Here is a 27252-nt window from a genome sequence, read left to right on the forward strand (position 1 = left end):
CACATAACCCTAAATCCTGCACTCAGAGAAACTTGCAAATCCTGCCTGAAAGAACCCGATCGCTTAATGTCACAGTATTGGCTCCTTTAGAACACTGCAGGTATTTATCATCTGGGAAAAAACGTAATTTCACTGCACCCTTCGAAAACAACTGCTAACTGAAATGCTTGATTTGCAGACCCTTAAAAGCTGTTTCACATTTCTGATCCGATATTGTTTAATAAAGTATTCTAGTTCATGACTTGAATACAATTATGCTCAGAACAATTTGAATACACACAGACTCAGGTATTTCATTATTAGGGATGCTCCAGTCCATTTCATATATATATATATATATATATATATATAAAGATGTTTTGGGGGTTATTTTGTTTTTGTAGTTATTTATTTCCCGTTTGTGCCTGGGAAAACAAAGACTTTATTATAAAAACAACGACTGAACTGCTTTTAAGTTATTCTGCATTCTGTCTTTGAATGAGCACAAATTCAATCTTACAAATTCATGAAACAGTCTATATAAGCTCCTTTCACATGAAAAAGATACAATCTGGAAAAAAGAATCGCTTCAAAGGTCTTTTTCAGCTGCTATAGCACGTGGAGCCTCCGTTATTTTCCCCAACATTGGTAACACTTGGAAAAATGTTGGATATATAGATTCCATTGTTGTCCATTTTTTTTGTAAAATGAATGATTAAAGGCATTCAACTAGCATTTATTTATTTCTTATGATTTATGGCATTGTTACTGTGTTATACTATGCAGAAGACATGTTTGGGTTCTCTCTACTTCTAGTCATGATTGTTCTGTTTCCATTGAGGGGCAGGACTTTTATATTGCAGTCAAAATCAAGACCACAGAGAAAAATACGCTCCAAAACTGCTTGGGTTTCAGAGGGTTAACAGCCGTCAGTATATTTGGCGACCCATTAAAGCATTTTTAGATTTGTATTTATTTATCTGTCCAAGAGAATAACACCATCTGCATTAGTTACTACTAGACTAGTGGCGGCAGGACATCACCGTCAAGCAGATGACTACAGATGCCAATACCGATGTTCGGCCGGCAAATACATCCCCAAATTCTTATGACTTTTTCTTTGTTTCCTTCTTTAAAGGGAGCCACCCAAAATGATACCAATTGTTCCCAGTGTCCCAAGACACTGGTTCATGTATAGGACCTCTCTCGTTCCTGGTGCCTGCACACTTCATCCATCAACATCGCACATCAAACTGTCTCATACAGCCGTACCGTGCATCCTCTCCAGCTCTCACAGAGACAGCAGTCTGAGGCAGACGCATCCTATTTAAAAATTTAAAATCTCTGAATTCATCAACAGCTCCCTTCTGCTGTTCTACTGCAGCGACCCTCTAACTCTCAATCTAAGTCTTGTTGAGATTTTAAAGTATTTTTTTTCTCATGCACCATCTGTTGCCACTCCTGGATCATCTAATTCTAAACATTTGTCTCGGCGAGCTATACTTTGCTCATTTCACACTTTTTTTTCTCAGCAAAGAAGAAAAAAAGGGATAACCGATCAATCTTACATTTCAACTCAAGTGGTCTATTCTGCAGCATGTGTGTCTGGTCTACAAGGTCCTACACAAGGTGAAACAACCTCCTGTGTGTCTTCTCATGCCTGTAACTGTGCAAAAACAGTACCCGGGGGAGGAGAGGGAGGAGAGCTTCACAGAGACCTGGATCCATCGTTCATCCCGGATCAAGCTGAACTTGACAGGTGGACATCAGGACAGAGAGCAGGACTCCCGTGGGACGAGAGGAGGTGGACTCTGTGTTTACATCATGATGCTTGGTGCTAAAACACAGTCAAAGTTGATGGACAATGTTTGTCCTGATGTTAAAGATGTCGGCCATGTTATCAGCCCGGAGAATTGTTTTTGTAGCTGCTGTTTACATTTCTCATGATGCAAGTTAAAAAAATGGACTACAAGAATGCAGTACTGTTTTTGTTTTTTGTCACGTGTTTGTTGTGTTACAAATAGGCTACAATCCTTGTTCATTTACTGTAATATGGCTTTCCTTCTTTAATGTCACATTTTCATTTTTTCTAGGTTGATATTTAAGTGCGTAGTATCTTCTAAAATGTATTATTAATTATCTATCTAAAATTGAGATTTTGCTTATGCTTTTTAAACGTTTCAATTCAATTCTTCAGAGAATCACAGCAGTTAAATGCAGATAAAGAGAAACACACAAGAGCTTATCCCCCAAAAATGTGGATTCCAAACCTAGAGTGATCTAGCATAGCACTGTAGAGAAAGAGAGGGTTCTGTCATGTAGCATGTTCATATCTTTAGAATAGATTATATTGGAGCCCTGTTATATTTAGTTTGCATGTGCCTTACTGAGTGCTTTGAGGACCGAAAAGCTCTGCTGACAGTCGAGAGATCAAGCGGCAGATAGATGTGCAGGCTTCCTGATCTGTGGAGATGACGCTGATAGCATCTGATACCCAGCCTCCACTGAAGTAATGAGGTTTTTGGCTTCAGGGCAAGAGATGTTCACCCTTTGCTAAACGGCCTTTAACGCAGCTATTATTGGTTTGTATCTTAACGTGTACCCACCTTATGACTTCTGACCTCAGTCATATTAAATGTCCCAGGAAACGTTACATTACCATAGTAATGCATATTTATCGGGGGAAACTTTGCGTACCCTTTTCAGAGTTTCTTGACTGCCAAACTTTGGAACTACTATTCTCTTTTTTTCCTTTGACACCTCTGTGGCTTATTGCAATACGTTGCCTGGGTTTATTTTGCATTGCCTCATTCTTTGTCTGAGTATACTGGAGGCTATTGTTAAACCATGTTGTCTTGTGTATTGTTTCAGCTATGTTTTCTTCTCCTGTGTGGCATGTCCTCCATTTTTATTTATTAACTATGGATTTTTGCAAAACCACCAGCCACTGCATGCCAAAATATGCAAAACTCAAGTTAATTTAACTGCATTCTTCTTCTTCTTCTTCTTCTTTTTCTTCTCACTGTGCCGTGAGGCTCGCACAGATATCACAACGACTCTTCTGGCTATTCGGCAGAAATGTTTCAATTTCTCCCCTAATTTTCTGCGGCTTTCTCTTTAAATGGAACATCATCAAAACCGCAGCATGTGCAATTTCTGCTTATCACTTGCTATTAAAGAAACAGACGGTTACAGTACTTACTGTGACATTATCAAATTTGGCTGCTGTTACAGACATCTCTGCCAAATTGTGTCTGACCCAATGTAGGGCACAGAGAGGAAAATCTGAAACTACAACATAGGGTCTGCTTATATTGAATCCCAAATGGATGTGAGTTTTCAGGCAATTGGATATTTGAGACGCAGGTCATGTGTGAATAAAACATTCATTTCTTTGCTTGGGGTTACAGCAGGACATTGGATGAAATACATCTGAATGGGTACGGTGATTTCACTTTTCAGAGATTTAGTAATACACCACACCAGGGCACTGACTGAGACTCCTGACAGCCAGAACTAATGCTGCTGTCCGCCTCATTCAACTGTCTTAACCAGGCCTCTTTAAATGTCTCTATCACCCAGTTTACAAACAATCTTATTGCAAACGTGGAAATCGTTAAAAATGAATGTTCCCCGTGCAGGTCAGGGGCTATAAATTACCGCCGAGCTCGTTTTTGAGTTTACTGTTGGACGATATGATGAGAGTGGCAGAATGTTTATTACCATCATTAGCTCCTGGGTTGGAGTATAGGTGGAGAGGAGCCACTGTGCAAGTACACCCTGCTCATAGTCCTCAAACAGCCACACATTTGTTTCTAGAAAGATAAAGACATCAGGCCCATTCCTTCGCTACAGAGTGCAATAGTTCCCAGAATGTATTCTAAATTCCCCTTCCTGGTGATAGACAGGCTAGCTCGGCTCTGAATCCTCGTTAAAAGTGAACCGCAGACAAAAAAAGTAGTGCACAATGCTAGACTAAAGCAGGTACCTGCTAGTGAGCTCCATCGGCTCACGTTTGACAACTGAGACGGAAACAATAGCTTTAAGTAGTAGTATTGTTAAATCACAGTGCTTGGAACATACTTACTAACTGGAGATGACACTGATTGACATTATGATGCGTTCAGGATTTTTTGCAGTAAAAATGAGCATTTAGCAAAGGTCATTTCTAACGCTATCAGGATGTGTTCAAATGTAATCTTCTATAATGGAGTTGTGGGCGAGAAACTTCATTAAATATTCTAAAGAATTATGAACGGTTTAACCTCCTAACAAAAAAACAGTAACATAATGCAAACTGTTATAAAGGAATGTACACACGTGGACAAAATTGTTGGTAAAGAAAGAAAAACCCACAATGGTCACTGAAATGACTTGAAACTGACAAAAGTAATAATAAATAAAAATTGACTGAAAATGAACCAATGAAAATCCGACATTGCTTTTGAATTGTGGTTCAACAGAATCATTTTAAAAAACAAACTAATGAAAATGGCCTGGACAAAAATGATGGTACCCTTAACTTAATATTTTGTTGCACAACCTTTTGAGGCAATTCACTGCAATCAAGCGATTTCTGTAACTCTCGATGAGAAAACCTAAAGTTAGTATTACATCTAATTAACATCTGCTATTCTGTGTGTGTCTGAGCCAAAACATTCATGACAAAGCAGATACAACTCTATAAGTAATTTCTGCGGCATGCTTCAATAAATAATCATTCCCATAAAGACCTTGCTGCTGTGACACCATGCAGAACCCCTCATTCACAGACTTTCCCTGGATCAACAACACAAGAAAGAAGTTGATGAATTATTCTGACATACAGCGTCTTGTCTGCCTGGTAGCCTGGCCCGGCTTGTAAACCATGTCAAACATTTAAAAAAAACAAAAAGGAAAGTGGTGTTTAAGGTTCTAAAGTCCCATCAATATAGTATGCTCTCTTTAGCGAAGATGTGAAGGAACTCTCTGGGCCTGTCTCTCTGCCATTGGATAATCCATCTGGGACTGAAGCGCCTTAAAGCAGCTCTTCTTGCTACAGACTTAATTGATTTGGAAAGTTTCCAGTGGGAAGGATAACATCCTAATGTTCCAGGTCTGCATTAAAGATTTAAGGGAGCCTTCAAAAGCCATTCGATGCATACACAAAAACACGCCAACTAAATTCTTCAAATTCCAGACCCTGACGCAGATTCTGGAGCAGCTGCAAAAGTAAAAGAGGACATTCATAACCAACAAGTCGTTCCTTCAGAATTATCTTAACTTCTGCCGAAACAAAACCTACAGGAGTGAGATTCCTTCAGGCGACGCCCGAAACCACGACGCTCGAGGAATTAACGGGACACACACACACACACACACACACCTGCTTCTCCTCCTTCAGTACGAGTGTTGTGAAGGAACCGCACGTCCTCACATTCGTCTTTCTTAGACGAGAAGAATTATGTTTGCTTGTGAATAATAATGGAAATTCAACAGTGCAGGTAAGATGAGCTTGCGGAGATACAAAAATGAACTTGCTGAATTTCTGAATGCAAACTGGTGTTGCATAATCTCGGATTATGGAGAGCGACTCAGGGTAATCATATGCACCATTCAGAACCAAATCATAGGTAAAGTCTCTTCTCTTATGTTAAAACGCTGGAGAAGGAGCCTTGCAATAGTTCAAACAGGCTTGGAAGTTATTAATAGTCACATGTTCCATACACACTACAACCATGCACGTTTGTTCAGTTGGGTTGGGTGATTTGATGTATGTATGAATATATCGGCTATGCAATATCGGTTGAGTACATTGTTGTTTTTGGGTCATTATATTTTGCTTATATAATGGTCCGCCTCAGAGGAACTAGTGAGAGACGCTGGTCAGCTGGCACATCGCTGAAAAAAAATATCGTGAAGAGCCAGAATATTTCCACATCTAACTCTGTGAATTAAGGGTTCATTTGTGGAAATACTAACAAAGACGGTTTTGGTGAGTTGCATTTGGTGTGTGTCGAGTTTGAATGAAGCCTGTCTTCTCTCAAAGAGAGAAAACTTGAATTCACAAGGTGTGCAATTAAATTTTTCTTTTTAATACGTAGAAAAGGTGTCAGAACATTTCCTTTCTTGAACTTCAGCTAGTTTATTTATGAGACTAAAAAAGCTAAACGAGCTTTTGGAACATGGCAAAAATCGTGGTTGCAGTGACTCATACGTTCACAAACCATTTTTATTTGCCTGTTTGATAATGCCATTGATTGACTGGTTACTCCTCACCAGGGCAAATGATCACACAGCTGAGTGCATGCAGCCGCTCAGAGACACAGTTATTCTGTGTTTCTTTTTGGCCATCAACCTCCATTAATAAACGTATTGTCAAAATAATAGACTTGAAGCCTAAATGAGCGCTTTGAGTTACGGTTAATCACGTGAGACCTGAGCTTAAAAATGAAACTCTCTTTTTAGAAGGCTTCATGTCTGCTATATTAAGACTCTGGATTGTGAAAAAATGTCCCTTGAGCTTAAATATTTTTATGTGAAATAATTAGCATAAATGTGAAACCTGAATATTTTAGAGTGCAAAAGCTTCTTGCATATTCCGGCACACATCATCACGTGCTCACCTGCAGCATGGCAGCAGCCAGGTAGACGGACATAAAGATGGGGGTCAGGGTGGTGTGTCCGCTCTTCATCAGGTGGATGGTGTAGAGGAAGATCAGGTGACCAGGGATCACCAAAAGGATCAGCACCTGAGCGGAGCGATGGTTGGCTCCTGAGAAAATGCAAAACAGAGGTCAAACGTGAATGTGAGACAGGTTGAAACAAATACTTGAGAAACTTGAGCAGTTCGATAATTTAAAGTCATAAATGCAGATTTCTTTACCACCCCTTTACTGAATCAAAAGTAATTTTACATTCTGACTCCATGGGAGGAAAGCAACAGTTTGCATTGATTCATTGAATGTATTTCCAACCGTAGCTAGAGAGGGTTATCTGTCTTAGTGAAGCAGACCTTGCATAGAGAGCTGTTTAAATTACACAAATATCCCGCTGTAGATGTGTTTTTGAACTTTTAAACTGTATCTGTATTGATTGATCAGGCTTCCAGTCTGTCTTTGAGCTTCACTTCAAAGTGTAAAAAAAAAAAAGATATTTTCATAGCAACATGAATAGATAGAGGGAAAGATGACATATTTTACTTCCACCACTAGCTTTCTTTTTTAGAATACAACCGTTAACTTTTTTGTTTTTTTCCACATATAACCGCTGTAGATGACAATTGATGATGATTTTTCTAAGAAGGAAACCGTCTTATTTTCTCTTTTGTATATTAACTACTGCTCCTTCATAAAGGAAAAGTAATCTTTATCTGATGACTCGATAAATCGAAAGAATACTCGATTACTAAAATAATCTGTACATGAAGCCTTGATGTGATCAGCTGTGATCATTTATTTGCAGGAGAAAATAAACTGTCTGAAGACGTGCATGTACTCTTTAAAAAAAAAATGCATCAGTTGATATTTTGGCAATCAAATATTCAGGAGTCCTGCTGGATTTTACTCTGGACATCTAACAAGGAATTCATTCACACCTGGGACAACAGGACACAGCAATTACCTGCGTGGTGGGACAGAGAGCCAGCAGTACTGCTATGTGACTAGCAGAAAAAACACAGTCTCAAACTGTGAAGCTGATGCCCAATTTAAAGCCTCATTACAATCGTGACAGCGTTTCCATGGACTTCAATATCAAAGTCTACTCTAAACGCTAATTATCAGTAAAGTATCATTATTGTTTTTTTTTTTTATTGTTGTTAAAACAAAACAGTAGTGACTATACAAGTACAACAATGATAGGAATACCAAAGGAAAGAACTTGACATGATACATATACTGTATATATGTATCATGTCAAGTTTTGACTGGTACTATATATATATACGCAGTACCAGTCAAAAGTTTGGACCTTCTCATTCAATGGTTTTTCTTTATTTTTATTTTATATATTAAAAAAAATACACACGCACGCATGCACGCGCACACGCAACATAGCAGACCCAATAAAGGAATAAAATCATTTGTGTGTGTCAGGGGTTCAAAAAGGAGCAAGTATTAAGAACGGACAAAGTAGTTGGACAGCTGTTAACAGTTATTGTAGCCTATGTGTGATTTTATTGAATTGCCAGCAGTGTTGCTAACCTGAACCCCAGAACGTGCGGCAGGGGTAGTAGCAGCCCTTGGCCTCGTCGGGAACCTCCCCCGGAGCACAGTGGAAATGCAGGTGGGTGGAGATCCTGCTGGCCTGAATAGCCACCAGGTTGCCCCCGATACCTGGAGCAGATAGGAGAGCATTCAGTGTCAGGTGAGGTCAGTGAAGAGACAAAGTATGGCAGTTAATTATTATCATTCATTGGGTAAATAGATAGATTTTACCAACCAATACTCTGCATTTTCAGGGTTCATTACATTACATTACATTACATTACATTACAGTCATTTAGCAGACGCTTTTATCCAAAGCGACTTACAGGAAGTGTATTCAACATAGGTATTCAAGAGAACTACTAGTCACCAGAAGTCATAAGTGCATCTCCTTTCTTAAACAAGCATCTTAAAGCATAAACCAGAGCAAAAGTATAGTGCAGAGGCAAGTTACTACGAAAACAATAATTGCAACAGACTAATCCGAATATAGTAAGTGCTACAAACTACTACGAATAGGATAAGTGCAGTAAACAAATACAAATTCAATAAGTGCAGCGAACTGATACGAATACAGTAAGTGCAACAACTAATACGAGTGCAATAAGTGCTACGAGGAAGGCTCAGGGTAGTACTTCTTGGTTCCCACTCATTTCTAAAGATCCGACTTTACCGAGACATTTTCAGTGATGATCTAACCATGACCGACAGGGATGCAACAATGAATCCTTTTTTTCCCCTATGATTTATATTAACCAATGCTGCCTGAACACAAATAACTGAATAGCCTGAACACCAATGACAATAAATCTAGTGGATAGAAACACATTCATTTGAATTTTCTTTGAAGATTTTCTGGAAATTTGGTTCAAATTTGAGTTAAATTTGGATATATCCTTTAAATGCATATTGTAGACCCTACTGTCTGTTTCTCTATGAAATTGCTTTTTGTTTTTCCCAAGTATTAGATAACCACTAACCACAGAGCAAGATATTTCAAAATTAATTGGAGAGGGTGTAGTAATTTACTATGGATATCAATATGCCTTCTAGACATGTTTACAAGTCATTTTAGAGGTGTAATTAATTCCAATTACAATAACTGCATTCTGTTTATTTGTTCTTGTTCCAAGGCTGTGACTGGGACACTTACTAGCTTATGTTATAGTTACACCTGTGCACATCCTGCTATCATGAGGTGAACAGTGTGTTTCAATCCACCTGCTTTTAAAAGTAGGAAGCTTGGAAAAAAAATATTGCATAAAAAAAGTTGGGCTGAGGTGTAAAAGAAAGAAAAGAAATGCCACTGAGTGCAATGGAATAAGACTTAGTGAATGAATCATGACGTACATTAACTCTGTTTATCTAAATTAACCAACCTATGCACAAAACACCGGCGGATAGAAACACGAGTTCATTTGCTTTTTTTTTTTTTGCAGAATTTCTGGAAATTTGGCTCAAATTAGAGCAAAATTTGGATAGAAAACTCTCTCAAACGTCTGATGTTTGACTTTACACTGATCTGTAGACTCTAGCTTCTTTCTTAATCTTTTTTACCATGTTTTCAAAGCTGAATCAGTTTGATATCCTGGATTGTCCTTCAAACGCATATCGTAGAACTGCTTCTCTATGAAATCGCTTTTTTTCCCTTCAAAAATTTGATAATATTTCTTAAAGGAGTGCAGTTATTGACAGTGTGGGCTCCGTGATAGCTCTGACAGCTTGAAGAAGTAGCAGCAGGGGGCGGGGCTTAGCAGAGGCCGAATAACAACACAAAAGATAATAATTTATGGTGGAAAACAAGATCTGCGACACCAAATAATGCTTTTCTTAGTAGACCTTCCTCTTGTCTTTGCACTGTCAGGCCTCTAAAAATGATTGATTTGACTTTGCTTTAAAAGAGACAAAACGTTTGGGATCCTGTGCTGTACTGAAGTTTTCATCCCTTCCCCATTACAAGAGAGCGAAAGAGATCAGAGTCATTTTCCTTGTCGAGCCGATGAACAGTCAAGAGAACAGGGGACGCCATCTGTTCTGACGGAACACGGGCCACTTTACATTCACATACTGCAGCTATCACACCTTCCCTTTAGCAAGTCTCACACGCACACACACACACACACACACACACACACACACACACACACACACACACACACACACTCTGGTGACTAAGCCCTGCTGGAGAGCTCACATACATACAGATATCAACAACAAAGTAGCCGACAAGGTGGGCGCCGAGCAACTCAGAAGAGAAGAAGAAGACCTTTATTTACCCTTTATGTCTGTAAAAACTTCAAGAAAAAAAAAAAGACGTTTCTTTATTCAGAATCATAAGAAATGTATCGTTCAGATGCTTGGAGTGCAGCGGGGAAACAGATCCTCGATACGTGGCTGCTTTCAGTCACTGTAGTGGTTGTGTACTTCAAACTTCATACACCAGAAGAACCCGGACCCCCCCCATAAAATAACCCAGACCTGTTATTGTGGTGACGAGTACATCGAATCAGACACTGCCACCACCTCGGGCTGATGTCCACTTAATTCAATCTATTGTGTCTCTTTGTCAGCCTGGTGACATCTTATTGGAGCATTACCAGCGGGGCCTGAAAACAGACATGACTTCACCGCGAGCATTCACGCTCCCTCTCTTTAACCCCCCCCTCCCAAGATGAGAAGATTGATATATATATTTACAGTGGGTACGGAAAGTATTCAGACCCCTTTAAATTTTTCACCCTTTGTTTCATTGCAGCCATTTGCTAAAATCGAAAAAGTTCATTTTTTTTCGCATTAATGTACACTCAGCAACCCATCTTGACAGAAAAAAACAGAAATGTAGAAATTTTTGCAAATTTATTAAAAAAGAAAAACTGAAATATCACATGGTCATAAGTATTCAGACCCTTTTTTAACTCATAGACACAAGATATATATATATATATATATATATATATATATATATATATATATATATATATATATATATATATATATATCTATCTTGTGTCTATGAGTTAAAAATGGAGCTGGAGTCAGGAAGTGGTAGCCTAGCTTAGCATAATCACTAGAGGCAGGGGGAAATTACTAGCCTCTCTTAGTCAAAAGGTGAAAAGATTTGTATTTATCCCAACACAAAAGGAAATGTCCAACATGTGGTTTAAGGTGCAGTGAGGTCCTGTTCACATCTGACATTAATAACCTTATATTTTTAGGTTAATTAATGTACCCAATTTCCCGAATGTGTAGGATATTACTACAGACATTCCTGTAATATCACGCCCCGACACCTTCTGTAATAACCATGTGTTTAATACGTGTTTATAGGCATAAAGAGGGGGGAGAGTGAGCTCTGAAGCGTTCACTTGAGTCGTATGTCATGAACAGACGAACTGAGAGCTGTCCCCTTGTGATCGGATTACCAAAGAACGTGCTAACGGATTCAGTGTTTTTGAGCTTTTAGCTGAAGTGATGTAATGTAGCCCCGCTGTGTGGAGTGAACACTGCATTTTTAATCTCCATTTAAAAAATAAAAAAAAGAGCATTTTTTTAGCGACTGGTCATGCGGTAACTAAGGAGGCAGTTTGTCTTTGTGTACACTGATTCATTTGGCACAAAGTTAACACACCAGTCATGATTTTGACAGGAAAGCTCAACTCCTGGCATTTACTCATGGTGGTCTTCACCACTGTGTTGGAAGAAGGAAATGAAAGGAGTAACGGGGGAACAAGCTTTAACGATGACACGTTTTCTCTTTAAATAAATGCTGCACTGCGGATCTAATTTATATTGTTACTGATAAATATAATACAGAGAAACTTGAAAGTGATAGAATTGAGAACGGTATTTGGTGTGGTGTCATTGTGTTAGCGCATGTTAGTCAAACGGCTAATTAAACAGTCAAACTGATGTTAAATTAGCTACTAAAACAACAATCAACAGAACCATCTCAACAGAGCCGTTAAACGGAACATTAGAACTTTCATCAAGGTTGTATTTAGGCTGCATTAGTTTAACCTAGGTATAACTAATAAGTTGTTAGCTGAGTGTTTGTCTTTCCTTTAACAGTTTGAAATGTGTTTGTAGCATTGTAATGGTTTTGGATGATTAATTATGTGCAGAATACTATTTTTTGACGTGCTATAGGCCTTTTCCACAGCAGACATTTGGACCTGTCATAATAGGAAAATTAGATGTGTTACTTTTACACATGCAGTCTTTCCCTAAAACGTTTCAGGAACATTTCCTTCGTAGGGTAACGTGTGAACGGGAGCAAAACGATACCGTACCACCATTTTCACACATTAAGACCTCATAATATTTCAGGGAAAATGCTTTTACAGCTTTGTTGTGAATGGTGAACGGATTTTCCATTCTGTCTTTTTGTCCTTGAGGGTGTTTGGGATGGGTGGGGGCTGAACTGATGGAGGGCGTTCTGGCAACCTCAGCGGGGGGTGAAGGAGGATTCGGGGGCTATCTGGCTTATTCAGGTCACTGGGTCTGACAGAAGGAATGAGGATGAGGAGGTCTGGGCTTCCACAAGGCTACGTTGGGAAACTGCAGGGGGCTCTGTGCTCCTCTCAGCCGGGTCGCTCTGCCCCGAGGGAGACCACACAGGAAGCTGTCTGCCCTCTCCCCCTCCTCCCCTCCTCTCCTCTCCCTCCCTCTCCCCCCTCCTCTCCCTCCCTCTCCTCTCCCTCTCCCTCCCTCCTCTCCCCTCCCTCCCCCCCTCCTCTCCCCTCCTCTCTCCCTCCCCTCCTCCTCCTCCCTCCTCTCCTCCCTCCCTCTCCCTCCTCCTCCCCCTCCTCTCCTCCCCTCCCCCCTCCCCCCCCTCCCTCTCCCCTCCTCCTCCTCCTCTCCCTCCCTCTCCCCTCCTCTCCCTCCCTCCTCTCCTCCCCCTCCTCCCCTCCTCCCCCCCCCCTCCTCCTCCCTCCCTCCCTCCCTCTCCCTCCCTCTCCTCCTCTCACCCTCCCCCCTCCCCTCTCCTCTCCCTCCTCCTCTCTCCTCCCTCCCCTCCCTCCCTCCCCTCCCTCCCTCTCCTCCCCTCCTCCCCCCTCCTCTCCTCCTCTCTCCTCTCTCCCTCCTCTCTCTCCTCCTCTCCTCTCCCCTCCTCCTCCCTCCTCCCCCTCCTCTCCTCCCTCCCCTCTCCCCCCCCTCTCCTCTCCTCTCCCTCCCTCCTCCTCTCCCTCCTCTCCCTCTCTCCCTCCCCTCCTCCTCCTCCCCCCCTCTCCTCCTCCTCTCCTCTCTCCCTCTCCTCCCCCTCCTCTCTCCTCCCCTCCCCTCCCTCCTCCTCCTCCCCCCCCCCCTCTCTCCTCCCCTCCTCTCTCCTCCCCTCCCTCCTCCCCTCTCTCTCCTCCTCCCTCTCCTCCTCCTCCCTCCCTCACCTCCTCTCCCTCCTCTCCCTCCTCTCCTCCTCCTCCCTCCTCTCCCCTCCCTCTCCTCACCTCCTCTCTCCTCCTCTCCTCTCACCTCCTCTCACCTCCTCTCTCCCTCCTCTCCCCTCCTCTCCCTCCTCCTCTCCTCCTCTCCCCTCCTCTCACCCCCTCTCCTCCGGGTTTGAATTCAGTTTGTTTATTTGAACGGCTCCATGACCAGGATGTGACACGATAAAACATGATGGAAGGAAAACATCAACAGAATTGGGGGGGGGTGGAGAAGAGAGATGTAAAGGAGGCAGACACCTTATCTTAGAAAACAAACAAATATGAGACTGCTGTATCTGAGTGCTGTCTTGAAAACTGCAGAACAAGATGCATAACATAATATGATATCTGCAGGTTCAGAAAGACGGATCAAAGCCTTTATGATGACACCTGAAACAGAATTAAAAAATAAAAAGCAAGAACGCCCGTTTCTGGTGTGATACACTGTAGCTACAGAGTCTGGTTCAATATCAACGAGTACAACAGGAAATTAAATGGCAGACACTTCCTCAGAACCTGGATTACACATACTAGAATATAATTCAAAACAGCCACTTTCTACTGCAGGGGAAATTGCATAAAATAATGTATTAAGAAAAATGAATGAAGGCCAGTGTTGGTAAAAAAAGAAAGAAGAAGAAAGCAGGCTCTCTCCCTCTGCCTTTCATTTAACCCGTCTTTTCTTATCTCCTCTCTAATCAAACATCCACACACCGTCCTTTCACCATTTCTGTTCCATCTGCCTTTTCTTTCTTTCATTTTATTCTTATATTAGAACAGGACCCTCGATGCATTTTAATCAGCCAAACGACACAAGCTGCCCCCACCTCGCCGCTTCCTCACCACGTTGAATAAAATGACTTTTTCTGACGGCTGCGCGCACACGCACACACACACACACACACACACACACACACACACACACACACACCAAAAAAACCGTCTCTGGCCTCACAAACAGGTGCAGATTCCCCAGCTGTTTTGTGTCCGTGATACGTCTCCAATTAGAGTCAAAAATCGTTAAATGTCTCTCATTAACGGCGTTTAATTAAAAGCTTATCTCTTGTTGTGGAGGTGCCAGGGCCATGGCAACCGTGGCTGAGCCAGTTAGCGTGGGATGTAGAAGCAAGAGGAAATGGAACGGGACCGGCTTTATGGAGTCAAGACAGACGGGCTGTGGCGGTCTCATTAGGTCACTCATTTATGCTGACGAGCATTTGGAGTCCTTATTTAGTAACTTTCATTAATCAGTGGACTGTTGACTGAGCACCGGCGTTTCTTGGGTTTCTCACATTCATTCACACCTGGGAGCTGCACAGCACAAGACAAATAGACTCTATTGCGCGTCATCCATCTTGTGTGTAAACACTTTGTCTGAATCTCAGCTCCAAAGGGTCAAACGCTGCATTAATTGCAAAACTGAGAGGGACAAATGAGACACACAACAGCAGTTTCTCCGTACCCAAAACTTCCCATGTTAAACAGCCATCTGTTGTGTAAAATACAACGGGGGTGCTCTTTAATAGGACAGAATGTCTTTAAGAAACCTCTAAACTCACCATTGTATCTAAACATGTTTTACTTCCCACCACAAGTATTTCTAGGAACAGATTTAAGTCAATATGTCTGATCTCAGTTTGGTTTTGAACGTTTATTTTTACTGATAACCCAATGTTCCTCGACACAGATGAAGAGCCTTTCATTTAACCACAGTTAAGCTGAATATTACATTTTTCTTTCCGGGATATCACATCGTAAATTACCCATAACAAGAGATGTTTTGATACCATTTTTTCCTTCCCGATACCTTTACCTAAACTTGTATGAGTATCGATACCAGTGTGTTAAAAAAAACGAATCTGCACTGGACCGTCTTGTGTAAATACGACATTATGTTCTCGTTATTATCGAGAGTGATCGCATAGCCCTTCGCAAGGGAAAGGAGGCTTTCTTTGACTGCAGTCGGAGCTCTGCCGGGAGGAGGACAGCTCTGCTCCTGGCAGCAGCATCTTCTTTTGCCAGGAGCAGAGCCTTGCCTCGACACCACGTTGCTGGAGACCCAGACTGTATTGCTGGGCCTGTTGGAGGGAAGGGAGGCATGGGGGGGAACCAGAACCAGGACTGAGTGGGGCATACGGTCAGACGCTGCTGCAGTAAAATGAGAGGTTTTCTTAAAGGGACTCTGGTGCTCGGAAACACTACCACTTTAGTCCACAAGGACCTCCAAAATCAACACAAAATGAAAGTTCCTCATAGTAGCTTTGAGATAAAGAAAAAATAATCTAAACCTGAACTCGATTCATGACTAGATTATTTTCGCTAGAACCTTACTCAAAAGAAAATGACACACTGCATTTAAATTAGCCTGCACACATGCCCCACAGAACTGCAAATGCAACCTTTCTACAGTGTAAAGAAACAGGATTCCTCACCGACTGCCCTGTCTGCTGAATGTAAACACATGAACACAAACTCTCAGGAGAGGAACCTTTCTAGTCTTAACCGTATGGGATTAGCGCAATCTGACTACACAAGCTTGGCGTTTTCATTACATATGTATTACTCTTCTCTAAATCCCTGCAGGGTTTAGAGAAGCTATTATATTAAAACCTTTGGTCCAGATTCTCCTCGTCTGACGGTGCCCTGGGCGGCGAGCTATTTGGGATTCAAACAGTGACACCTTGAAGCAATTCACAGCGAAAGAAAAGAGCAGTGCCAACACTGTGACTCACCGTTGATAACCGGTGTGTACACTACGATGCCGGCCAGATTTGGGTCAGACACTGTTTTGTCCAGGATGAGCCCTCCGATGCTGCAGAACAAAACATAATTAGATCATTAACTGGTGTTTATGTGTATGTGTGTGTGTCACACAGAGAAAGAGAGAGACACAAAAGAAGGCATGGAAAGAGGAAGACAGAGCATTCTTCATCAAAATGATGTCCACAGTGAACTTTAGTGCTTATCTAGAAACGGCACTAAAAAAATGCTTCATCAGCTGCAGAGTGGTGAACACTAAGAGAGAGTGGAAGAGTTTCCAAAGTTCATGGTGTGCAAATCAGTACCTCTATTTGTCTTACTCCTCTAAAAAATTTTGTGGGATTGTAGCGCTCCCTTCCTCTGGCCGCATCAGTGAGGCTGCCAGGCTCAAGTGGACCTGAGGGTGCATGTGCTCGGGTGCTGCAATTTGTTAAGGGGGATGAGTCATCCAGACACGGGGAGTTGCAGACGCAGAATAGCAGTTTTTTCCCTCCTTTGAAGACTAGACAGGCAAACACAGTTACACACACACACACACACACACACCTGCTGATGACCATGGCAGTGATGACTGGCTCCCATCCGGAGTAGAGCAGGGTGCGGCTGGCCGGGTGCTTGGAGGAGATGACGATCCACAGAGGAGTCAGACACATGAAGAAGGCGCACACCAGTGACGACACGTACGGGTAAGTATCTGGGGAAGAGGGAGAGACGCCTGTCATTTTTTTTTTTCCTCTGGGTGGAGGTTTGGAGCCTTTCCCAGCATGCACTGGGGAAACGGCACGGAAAACCAGCTGGGTACTGTTCAAATGGATCCTTTTCTTCAGAAACTTAGTTTGAGGATACAAACCTGTACAATGCACAAATGCTTATATGAATTAACTTGCTTATTAATAGTGCAACTGAATGCATGTATTTGGGAATATATACATTTTAAACTATTTTTACTTAGATAATAAAAAAAGACATAAAACTAGATTTTTTTCTATAACCTACAACTTCCATATGATTACATTTTGGCCCCTCAACAAGAAGGGCCCCAGATAATAGAACTTGCTTTAATGTCGTTTCAGGTGATTGTGCTTTTGTGATGAATATTTACCCCAAATAATTACTAAAACTGAATTATGACCTACAATTTTTAGGGCCACTTTGCCCTGTTGGTAATCCAACAAAAGGGTGAAAGGCTGGGCAAGAGTTCAATATGATAATTTATAGTCTTACAATGGAATCATTTTGTGATGAAATCATATATGGAGGTATCGGGATACACAATTACTTCATCTAAATTGATAATAACAAGCAGGTATTAACTCAAATTTTGAATCTATTACTCTCGCTTTCTCTCTACAACTGCACCTCTTTGTTCAAACTACAAAATGGCACAACTATTTTGAAAGAAATCCCTTAGGGTGAAGCACCTGCTTAGAGCCACCACCAGATGTTTCCAGCAGGATACTGTTCCCAGCACTAAATAACCGTCATTAGGACACAGCCCCAGATTTATATCATCACTGTGGTCTCAGAACTGGAGAACAGAGATGTCCCAGTGTTCAGGCTGTAATGGGCTCTAGCAGGCCTTCGGTCCTTAAATGTAGAGCTGAGACAGATATACTGAGAGCGGAGCCTTGTCCCCAAATCAACCAGCATTGACGGGGAATCGGACCCTGAGTTAACAATCACAGAGTCAGCTGGCTATTGGCCGTGCTCAAATGAAGGTCCTCTACAGGTTAAACTGTTTACATGAACCTCTGACACCCTGCCACTGAATATCCCTGCTGCCGCCATTTAAACCAATGAACAAACAATTGATATTCCTGTCCATCTGTGGGGGAAAACATTCTGCTAACTTCCCTCCGCCGAGACAAAGAACGCTCTAAACCTCTCCTTTAGCTGAAAAATGGCAAGATGCATTCTGGGGCCTAACCATAGACCTGAAGAGGGACTATCTTAACTTTTCAACTGTATCTGTTGACAATGTTACTTGATCAGGTAGGAGCAGATCATTTAAATTACATTCTTCTGGGCTGCAAAAGTAACAAATGAAAGTTATTTCAGAGCTCAAGGTATCTGGAAGTCCCATTCACATAAAACCCTGCCTACAAATTCAGTATCCTCTTTTAAATCTCTTCTAAAGACTCACTTTTACCATATGGCTTATTCCTACATGTAACTGATTTTAATTGTTGCACATGTACAATATTGCTCCACCTTTTTTTTTACCTCTCGGGTTCTGATATGTTTTTATTGTGAAGCACTTTGTAAGTTTTGTTTTGAAAGTTACTCTATAAATAAAGTTATTACTTATTAATTATACTTACTGGTTTAATGATCAGTTCCAATGATTTGTAACTGACAAAGAACAAAGCCTCTCTCCATAAAGACGTGTTGCCGGATGTCCATTACGATTCTCAAGATGCATTTTGCTTAGAACACACTCTTTCGGCTCTTTGTTTTGGTTTTTTTCCCAGCCCAAAACTTCCCTGTTTTGGTTCAGTATCACGGCTCGTCGCTGTGGTTTCCCCCTGTAGCTGTTTTTCTGTTAAAAAGCTCTGACAAGCTCCTACTGCTCTGATTCGTGATTTTCTCCACAACAATGGTGGCTGTGGCTCATGGGTTTTGAAGCACTTCCCATACTGTCCAGAAAAAAACCCAACCTAATTTTTCAGAAAAGAAGAATTCAAACTAATGGCCATAAATGATATCGGTCATATCTTTAAAATATCCTAAAGACGCCTGTGTTTCTATGTTGAGGAAAATTGAGGATATGGTTGAATGAAAACTACCAGAAACCACTCTCATTTTGCAAATCTATGTGGTACTTCAAGTTATCTGTTAAATAAATTAGCACATAAACTTTAATCCAGACATTTAGCTCTGGAGCTGTACTGCTATGGACAGCCTTCTGCCAGTTAATGGCACATAATGATGTGGTGAATAAAAAAATTAAAAAAACTCAAATACATCCAGGTTAATGTCCTCTCTTTTTGTTATTGTGGGCAATGTGTCATAACAGATGGATATGCGACTTGCATATGAAATTCAGACGTTTTCTCAGTAGTCTAGACCCAACCTGATTTATTTTTTTAACCTAATACCAACCCTTTCTTCCCCATTTTGCCTAAATCATGGATTCAATTCTCTCACCCACTGCCCTGAAATGGCCCTACGATGTCACATCCCCACAAACACACATACTGAGCACGCTCACGATCTGGCCCCTTTTTCTTGGTGTTCGTGCTCTGTCTCCACCTCTCATTATCCCTGCTTTTATCTATTGTTGAGCCCTCTCACGACTACAGTGTCTATGTAATCAAGCCTGTTTGTTGAAAGCACGTTATAAATACACCTGACTGGGCTCTGCTTGGCTCCTACAGCGACATATGTTTTATCATTTCTATTCAGCTGGTTTGCCTCAAAATGAGAAGCATTAAGTTTTGTGTAGATAATCATTTGATTTGAACTCTGTTTGGTTGAGAGTTAACTGACCATTTGTTCCAGTTTAGCAGGAAAGTGTGAGCCGCGGCTGAACAACAGAGCCACTGTCCTGAGAGAGTGACACAGCCAGACGCCCCGCCATGGAAACATGAAATCTGAAGTGTGTCTTACACATTTAGCTCATGGCACTAAACTGCTCCTTTCACTGTGGTGAACATCTGTGTCACACAACTAGACCAGACAGAGACTGTTTCCCAGAGGAAACAGGTCCCAGTATTCCCCGTATTGAGTGACAAAAGGTGGTTCAACGCAGGTCTTGGTGTGACATGAGTTAAACAAGTGGAATGTGTGGTGGGAGGAAAAAAGGGACGGTCTGTTCTGTAAGTGGAGAGCACCGCTGCTGCAGAGCGAGGCAGGAGGGACCCCTGCTGGCTGACCGAGGGAAGTGTCTCACTAAGAAAGGAAAGATCTGGGGGAACAACCAGTGAGCGAAATAGGGGGGGGGGGGGGGGTCTGTCTAGTGATGATTGACACTTCTATTCAAACTGCAAAAAAATAATAATATTCATAAATATGAAATGTAAGTGTGAGAGAAGAAGGATCAAATACAGTGATTTTGGTGTAACTCCAATCCAAAGATATCATAACTGGAGACTAGGACGATCAGATTAACCATGTCTGCATGAACATATCATTTCATGTATGCATTTGCATAAGTATGGAAAAATGAAAACTACAAGAATCTGCCATGTTACTTTCTCAGGTTGCATTCATACTGTTGTCTTTTTCACAAATAGTTGCTTTTCAACTCTGCTAAGGCATGATTCTGGAAATATTGTGATATTCAGGATAATAGTGGAGTATTGGTGAGCATGTTGATGAAGTCGCTGCCTCTCTACAAACAATCGCCGTGTTTGAAACCGATGATGGAAGCAGCTAACGAGTGAGCCGCCTCGCTTCTTTCTCGACCCTGATGAGAGTTGTGCCCAGCAGAGATCCCCAGGTGCAAGCGGAGAGTTAGCCAGAGCTAGCAAAATGCCAGCAATAAGTCAATATTCTACACTGGAAAATCTGTCAAACTAGATAATAAAGAAAGTTGTGTGGCATTTGTTCTCTGCATATATTTGTTCATATTTTGCAAAGGGTTTAACCTGAGAGAGAGATATATACTCTGTGTGTGTGTGTGTGTGTGTGTGTGTGTGTGTGTGTGTGTGTGTGTGTGTGTGTATATATATATATATATATATACACAGTGGGGGAAATAATTATTTGATCCCTTGCCGATTTTGTAAGTTTGCCCACTGACAAAGAAATGAACGATCTATAATTGTTATGGTAGGTTTATTTTAACAGTGAGAGACAGAATATAAAAAAAATAATCCAGGAAATCACATTATATAAAAGTTATAAATTGATTTGCATTTGATCGAGTGAAATAAGTATTTGAGCCCCTACCAACCAGCAAGAATTCTGGCTCCCACATATCGGTTAGATTAGTCCTCTCACTTTAAGAAAGTACTCTGAATCTCAACTCGTTACCTGTATGAAAGACACCTGTCCACAGAATCAATCAAACAGATTCCAACTTCTCCACCATGGGCAAGACCAAAGAGCTGTCTAAGGACGTCGGGGAAAAGACTGTAGACCTGCACAAGGCTGGAATGGGCTACAAGACCATCGGAAAGCAGCTTGGTGAGAAGGAGACAACTGTTGGTGCGATTATTCGGAAATGGAAGAAACACAAAATGACCATCAATCGCCCTCGGTCTGGGGCTCCACGCAAGATCTGGCCTCGTGGGGTATCGATGATCATGAGAAAGGTTAGGGATCAGCCCAGAACTACACGGGAGGAACTTGTTAATGATCTCAAGACAGCTGGGACCACAGTCACCAAGAAAACCATTGGTAACACACTACGCCGTAATGGATTAAAATCCTGCAGCGTCCGCAAGGTCTCCCTGCTCAAGAAGGCACATGTACAGGCCCGTCTGAAGTTTGCCAATGAACAACTGATTGATTCAGAGAAGGCTTGGGAGAAGGTAATGTGGTCAGATGAGACCAAAATGAGCTATTTGGCATCAACTCAACTCGCCGTGTTTGGAGGAAGAGAAATGCTGATTATAACCCCAAGAACACCATCCCCACCGTCAAGCATGGAGGTGGAAACATTACGCTTTGGGGGTGTTTCTCTGCTAAGGGGACAGGACGACTTCACCGCATCGAGGGGAGGATGGACGGGGCCATGTACCGTGAAATCTTGGGCGACAACCTCCTTCCCTCAGCCAGGACACTGAAAATGGGTCGTTGATGGGTCTTCCAGCACGACAATGACCCAAAACATACGGCCAAGGCAACAAAGGAGTGGCTCAAGAAGAAGCACATTAAGGTCATGGAGTGGTCTAGCCAGTCTCCGGACCTTAATCCCATAGCAAATCTGTGGAGGGAGCTGAAGCTTAGAGTTGCCAAGCGACAGCCTCGAAACCTTCAGGATTTGGAGAAGATCTGCAAAGAGGAGTGGACCAAAATCCCTCCTGAGATGTGCGCAAACCTGGTGACCAACGCGTCTGACCTCTGTGCTTGCCAACAACGGTTTCTCCACCAAGTACTGAGTCATGTTTTGTTAGGGGATCAAATACTTATTTCACTCGATCAAATGCAAATCAATTTATAACTTTTATATAATGTGATTTTCTGGATTTTATTTTTGATATTCTGTCTCTCACTGTTAAAATAAACCTACCATAACAATTATAGATCGTTCATTTCTTTGTCAGTGGGCAAACTTACAAAATCGGCAAGGGATCAAATAATTATTTCCCCCACTGTATATACAGTATATATATATATATATATATATATATATACCTCCCACAGTCCAAAGACATGCAGCTTAGGTGCATTGAAGACTCTAAATTGCCCGTAGGTGTGGATGTGAGTGTGAATGGTTGTCTGTCTCTATATGTCAGCCCTGTGACAGACTGGCGACCTGTCCAGGGTGAACCCTGCCTTCACCCATTGACAGCTGGGATCGGCTCCAGCACCCCTGCGACCCTTAACTGGATAAGCAGGTTACGGAAAATGGATGGATGGATGGATGGATGGATGGATATATATGTGTGTATGTATATATGTGTGTGTGTGTGTGTGTGTGTGTGTGTGTGTGTGTGTGTGTGTGTGTGTGTGTGAAGACAATGGAATGTATCTGCTTCTTAAGGCAGTAGCACATCACCTACCCAGGCACTTGTAGAGGCCCTGGCTTATCCAGGCCAGGATCGCCAGGGTTATGAGGTCACCAAAACTGGCGGCGATGGGTGTGGCTACGTTGTCTGGGTTGATGCCCGTCTTCTTCGAACCCACAATTACACCCACCATGATGAAACCTGACACAAAAAGAGTGGAGCACTTGACTGACAGTCCTCACATTACTAGTGAATTGTAGACATTATCAAACAACCAGTCTATCAGAAAGTGTTTTTGTAGTCCTAACTTTTGTTCTGTTACAAATGCTGTTTGGGGCGTAGGATGGAAGTGACCCAGCAGTGTGATAGTTTATTTTAAATGGCAGTCCTCAGCTGTCACTGTGTTAGTGTGTGTGTGTGAGTGTGTGTGTGTGTGTGTGTGTGTGTGTGTGTGTGTGTGTGTGTGTGTGTGTGTGTGTGTGTGTGTGTGTGTGTGTGTTTACCCTGCAGCATGGAGGCTATAAAGGCCGTGGCCACGCTGCTGGAGCAGAGCAGCACAGCGTGGCTCATCTGGAACTTCCCTTCCGGGATCCAGCCGAGAACCACGGCTGCTACGGCGGCCAAGAAGCCCACCACCGTGGCCTGGACCTGGAGGAGCGAGGGGGGAGTTACTGTTGTGCTCTTTTATTGAGAAAAACAAGCACTGCTATTCAAACAGTGCTTACAGGATCAGTAGAAGGGTTACTCATGCTAGGTCATGTTCCACCTCAACATGAATGTGAAATACTGTAATTAACGTCATGTCCAGGTAGGTTTTTTTCCCAATCCATTACACAACACTTCCTGCTGACGTGTGTGTTATTGCGTACAAACAGCTCGTCAAAACACTACAAGGCTGCGTGTGTTTATGAGTGTGTGGGTAGATGATTAACAGAGAACGTACTCTGACTACACAGGCAGAGATATCGATAAAACAGTCTGAGCGAACGCCCACCTGGATCCAACCAATTATCCCCACTGGAGGTGGTGATAATCCACAGCGTTACATAAATGTGATGGTATGTGGTTGAAATTTTGTACCTAAATTAAATATAATCACATTTGATCATTTTTCACTGCCAAATATGGAACACAAAATCAGTTAAGGCATCTATATGAACTGCATCTAGATTGAACAGGAAAATGTGTAGAAGCTGATCAAAAGGTCAAACGTTTGGATTGATCAGTGTAGAATTGATTTCATTCTAAAGGCTGTACATGCATGTAGATAGTTTAAAGGTAGACTGTGAGTGATTACCTGCTTCAGGGCCAGGTTGCCTATGATTAGATTCCACTTCTCTATGGGAGAATCCATCTTGCCCACATTCACCTGTGTTGAGAAACGGGAAAGAATAAAGAAGAAATTGGTTTTCTATGACTGCCTATTTAAATATGACGGAGCCACTTCGTGACTTTAAAACTCTGTAGCCCCTTTACACATAATCCCCCAAATCATCACGAACTTTAGGGAGTACTCCAGCTGTTAGTAGTGCACTTCAAAACAAAGTTATACGTAAAGGCTGATTAAAGGGTAAGTTCAGATGTTTTTTTAGGTGGAGTTATATGAGGTTTGGTAAATCTGAACTAACCATTTAAGTCACACAGTAACACTTAAGTAACTAACTGATGGATGGATGCAGCGGTAGACCAGCAACTCCCATGTTCTCTAAATGTCTTGTGGCTTTGTCCATTAGAAAAGGCTGTCTGACAGCAAGGTAAAACGGTGAAGGGATTCCAAATATACGTTACACTTAAACTGATATTGCTTGAAATCAAAGCAGCAGGGGTTGAGTTGGTCCTTAGTGTCAGACCCTAGTAAAGGTCAACCTCCCAACTGGTTCCTGCACTTCAAACTTCTCGCTTTTTTCGTGAATATTTTGGCTTTAGTTTCGTCTTTGACAGGTATATCAAATTTTCTTCTGAATCATAATAGAGCAGACTACTTTTTCCTCTTGCAAATCTAGCATAACATTTCTAGCAAATTTGAGAAGTTGGAAAATTGCTAAAAAGTTTTAACAGATTAGCAAATTGTTGCCAATTCATTTTCTGCCAATCGATTTATACGTGAAGATCGGTATGGTAGTCGTGGTTAGTTCTGTGGCTCTTGGAGAAGCTTCGTCAAGTCTGAAATTTCAACTCGGGCAAAAGACTACAATATTATAACAGAAACACTGACATAAGTTTGAAAGGGGTGGGTAGAACAGGTAGGGAATATCTAACGAAAGACACTACTGAGTTGCATTATGGGAAATCTAGGATGCAATGTTTTTGGAGAGTGACCATACTTGGGACTTAAGGCCTTTACACACCGGGGGGCGTCTCGAATAAACAACATGAAAATGCAGACTGCTGACCTGTGGATACGATACGTCTGCGGCTTTTATTATAGTATTGATATAGTATTGATGAAAAAAAAAAAAAAAAAAACAACCCCAAAAATGGGAAGGCTTTTAGTCAGGATATCTTTAATATGCATACACATGCCCTTGGACTGGACGGGTTTAATTTATTTTACAAAGAACTTTTCATTGCCTGCGTGTGAATCGCTGCCTGTTTCAAAGCTGAGCCTTAAGGAGAAAATGAAGACGAAGACAAACAGTTTTTTGGGACACCACTGAGGAGTTATCAGCTCCTGCAGAGCTCTGCTGTCCGTGTTGACACAGCTCTGTGTCAATGTGGCGCCTGTGTGCTGAGAGCCGGGGGCCAACGGGAAGAGCCGGAAAAAACAAACAAAGGGAGAATTTCTGCTCCGTCACTTCTTCTTCGGCTTCTGCTACTCTGCAGAGTTCAAGACGTCATGGATACGCTGAGAACTATCTGCTGAATAAGCACTTCATGCACTTGTGGACAGGATTGTAATCACACAGGTTTATGACGCAGTTTTAACGGGACATTACGCACTGCAAACCCATGATTCTCTTTGAGGACAACCTGCCCCCCCCACCCCCCACCTCGCTGATCGTCCTTGTTCACACTGTTTGCTCTGGGAGCGCTTCAAGTGGAGCAACAGTTTTGCCATCTTGACTGTTCAGTTATCCCTGGTTGCAGCAGCTCGTCCCAACCCCTCCCTCTACAGGAAACCGCCCCTTCACTTTGCTACGTCAGCAGATTCCACCACCAACTCCTAATCCACAAAGCTCTCACACCAAAATCCAGCCAAGATGGCGCAGAATAATTCTTACATGGAACTCTCTGAAGTAATTATGAGTTGAGCTGAGAAGGGGACAGTCGCAGTGGAGGCTGTAAGCCTGTTTACTTCTCCATTTGACATGATGGAGTAGAAGACATAACAGAGGAAACCAATAACTACTACACACACAGAGAGAGAGACACCACCACAAGAAAATGATGCAACGCCCCACAAACAAACACGATGACACATCTAATGTACCATCCACAGCGGCTAAAGGACATGCTGTGAGGCTGTCTGGACCCATAGACTGTATATTAAAGTGGACACAGTTGTCGTGACAACACACATTGGTTTGTGGACTGACGTTTTCAAAGCCTCAAGTTCGTCAATTTGGCCGTCGCCATCTTGGATTTTTGCAACCGGTGAATGGAAGTTACCATATTTGGACTTGGGGAGTAATGTAGAGACATCGTACAAGACCCATAAAGCATACCCTGCTTTATGGTCCATTTGACTCTAAATGGACCATAACTTACTAAATGAACATCATGCTGTATTGAAGAAGACTTGAAACTAGAGATTGAGACCATAAACTCATGTTTACAATGTTTACTGAGGGAATAAATCAAGAGAGAAGTAGAGTCATTTTCTCATAGACTTCTACACAACCAGAGGAGTCGCCCCCTGATGGACAGTAGAGAGAAATGCAGGTTTAAGACACTTTGGCATTGGCTTCACTCGTCAGAAGCAGAGTTGCCGCCTGGCTGGAACACAATAACATATATAAAAGCACTATGATCTTTCTGTCGCCTAGGCTGGGGCGTAACAAAAACCAGGCAAACAAAGTCAATGCAGCCTGACGCTGGAGCCATCTAATTACAACAAGAACAAGTTGTGTTGGAAAATGAAACATGTCAGCTACAGAGAGAAAACTGGACGGCCAAGCGTCAGGGGTTTTTGTGTGTGTAGCTCAGCTGGAGCCAGATAGAACAGCCTCAGGAGAATATATGGGAGGTCGGTACCTCAGCACTGCAGGCTGACTGTTTGCCACATCACAATAAATGCATTCATTTATTACCATGGCACATTTACTGCATAAACACTTTAGGGACAAA

At 42.1% G+C, this 27252-nt stretch overlaps 1 protein-coding gene across 1 annotated transcript in view; it reads right to left on the bottom strand.

The window, feature by feature from the left end:
* The window catches only part of slc41a2b (solute carrier family 41 member 2b), a 41590-nt gene that overhangs the window by 10004 nt on the left and 4334 nt on the right, over positions 1-27252 (bottom strand). Inside the window, exons 4-10 of the mRNA XM_054624359.1 lie at positions 24263-24334; positions 23469-23613; positions 23020-23166; positions 16895-17042; positions 16321-16400; positions 8163-8294; positions 6585-6733 (exon numbers count right to left, since the gene is read on the bottom strand). Of these exons, the coding sequence (XP_054480334.1) occupies positions 6585-6733; positions 8163-8294; positions 16321-16400; positions 16895-17042; positions 23020-23166; positions 23469-23613; positions 24263-24334 (873 nt within the window). The remainder of the gene's footprint in view (positions 1-6584; positions 6734-8162; positions 8295-16320; positions 16401-16894; positions 17043-23019; positions 23167-23468; positions 23614-24262; positions 24335-27252) is intronic.

The sequence above is a fragment of the Anoplopoma fimbria genome, chromosome 23 (assembly GCF_027596085.1).
Source record: "Anoplopoma fimbria isolate UVic2021 breed Golden Eagle Sablefish chromosome 23, Afim_UVic_2022, whole genome shotgun sequence".
NCBI lineage: Eukaryota > Metazoa > Chordata > Actinopteri > Perciformes > Anoplopomatidae > Anoplopoma > Anoplopoma fimbria.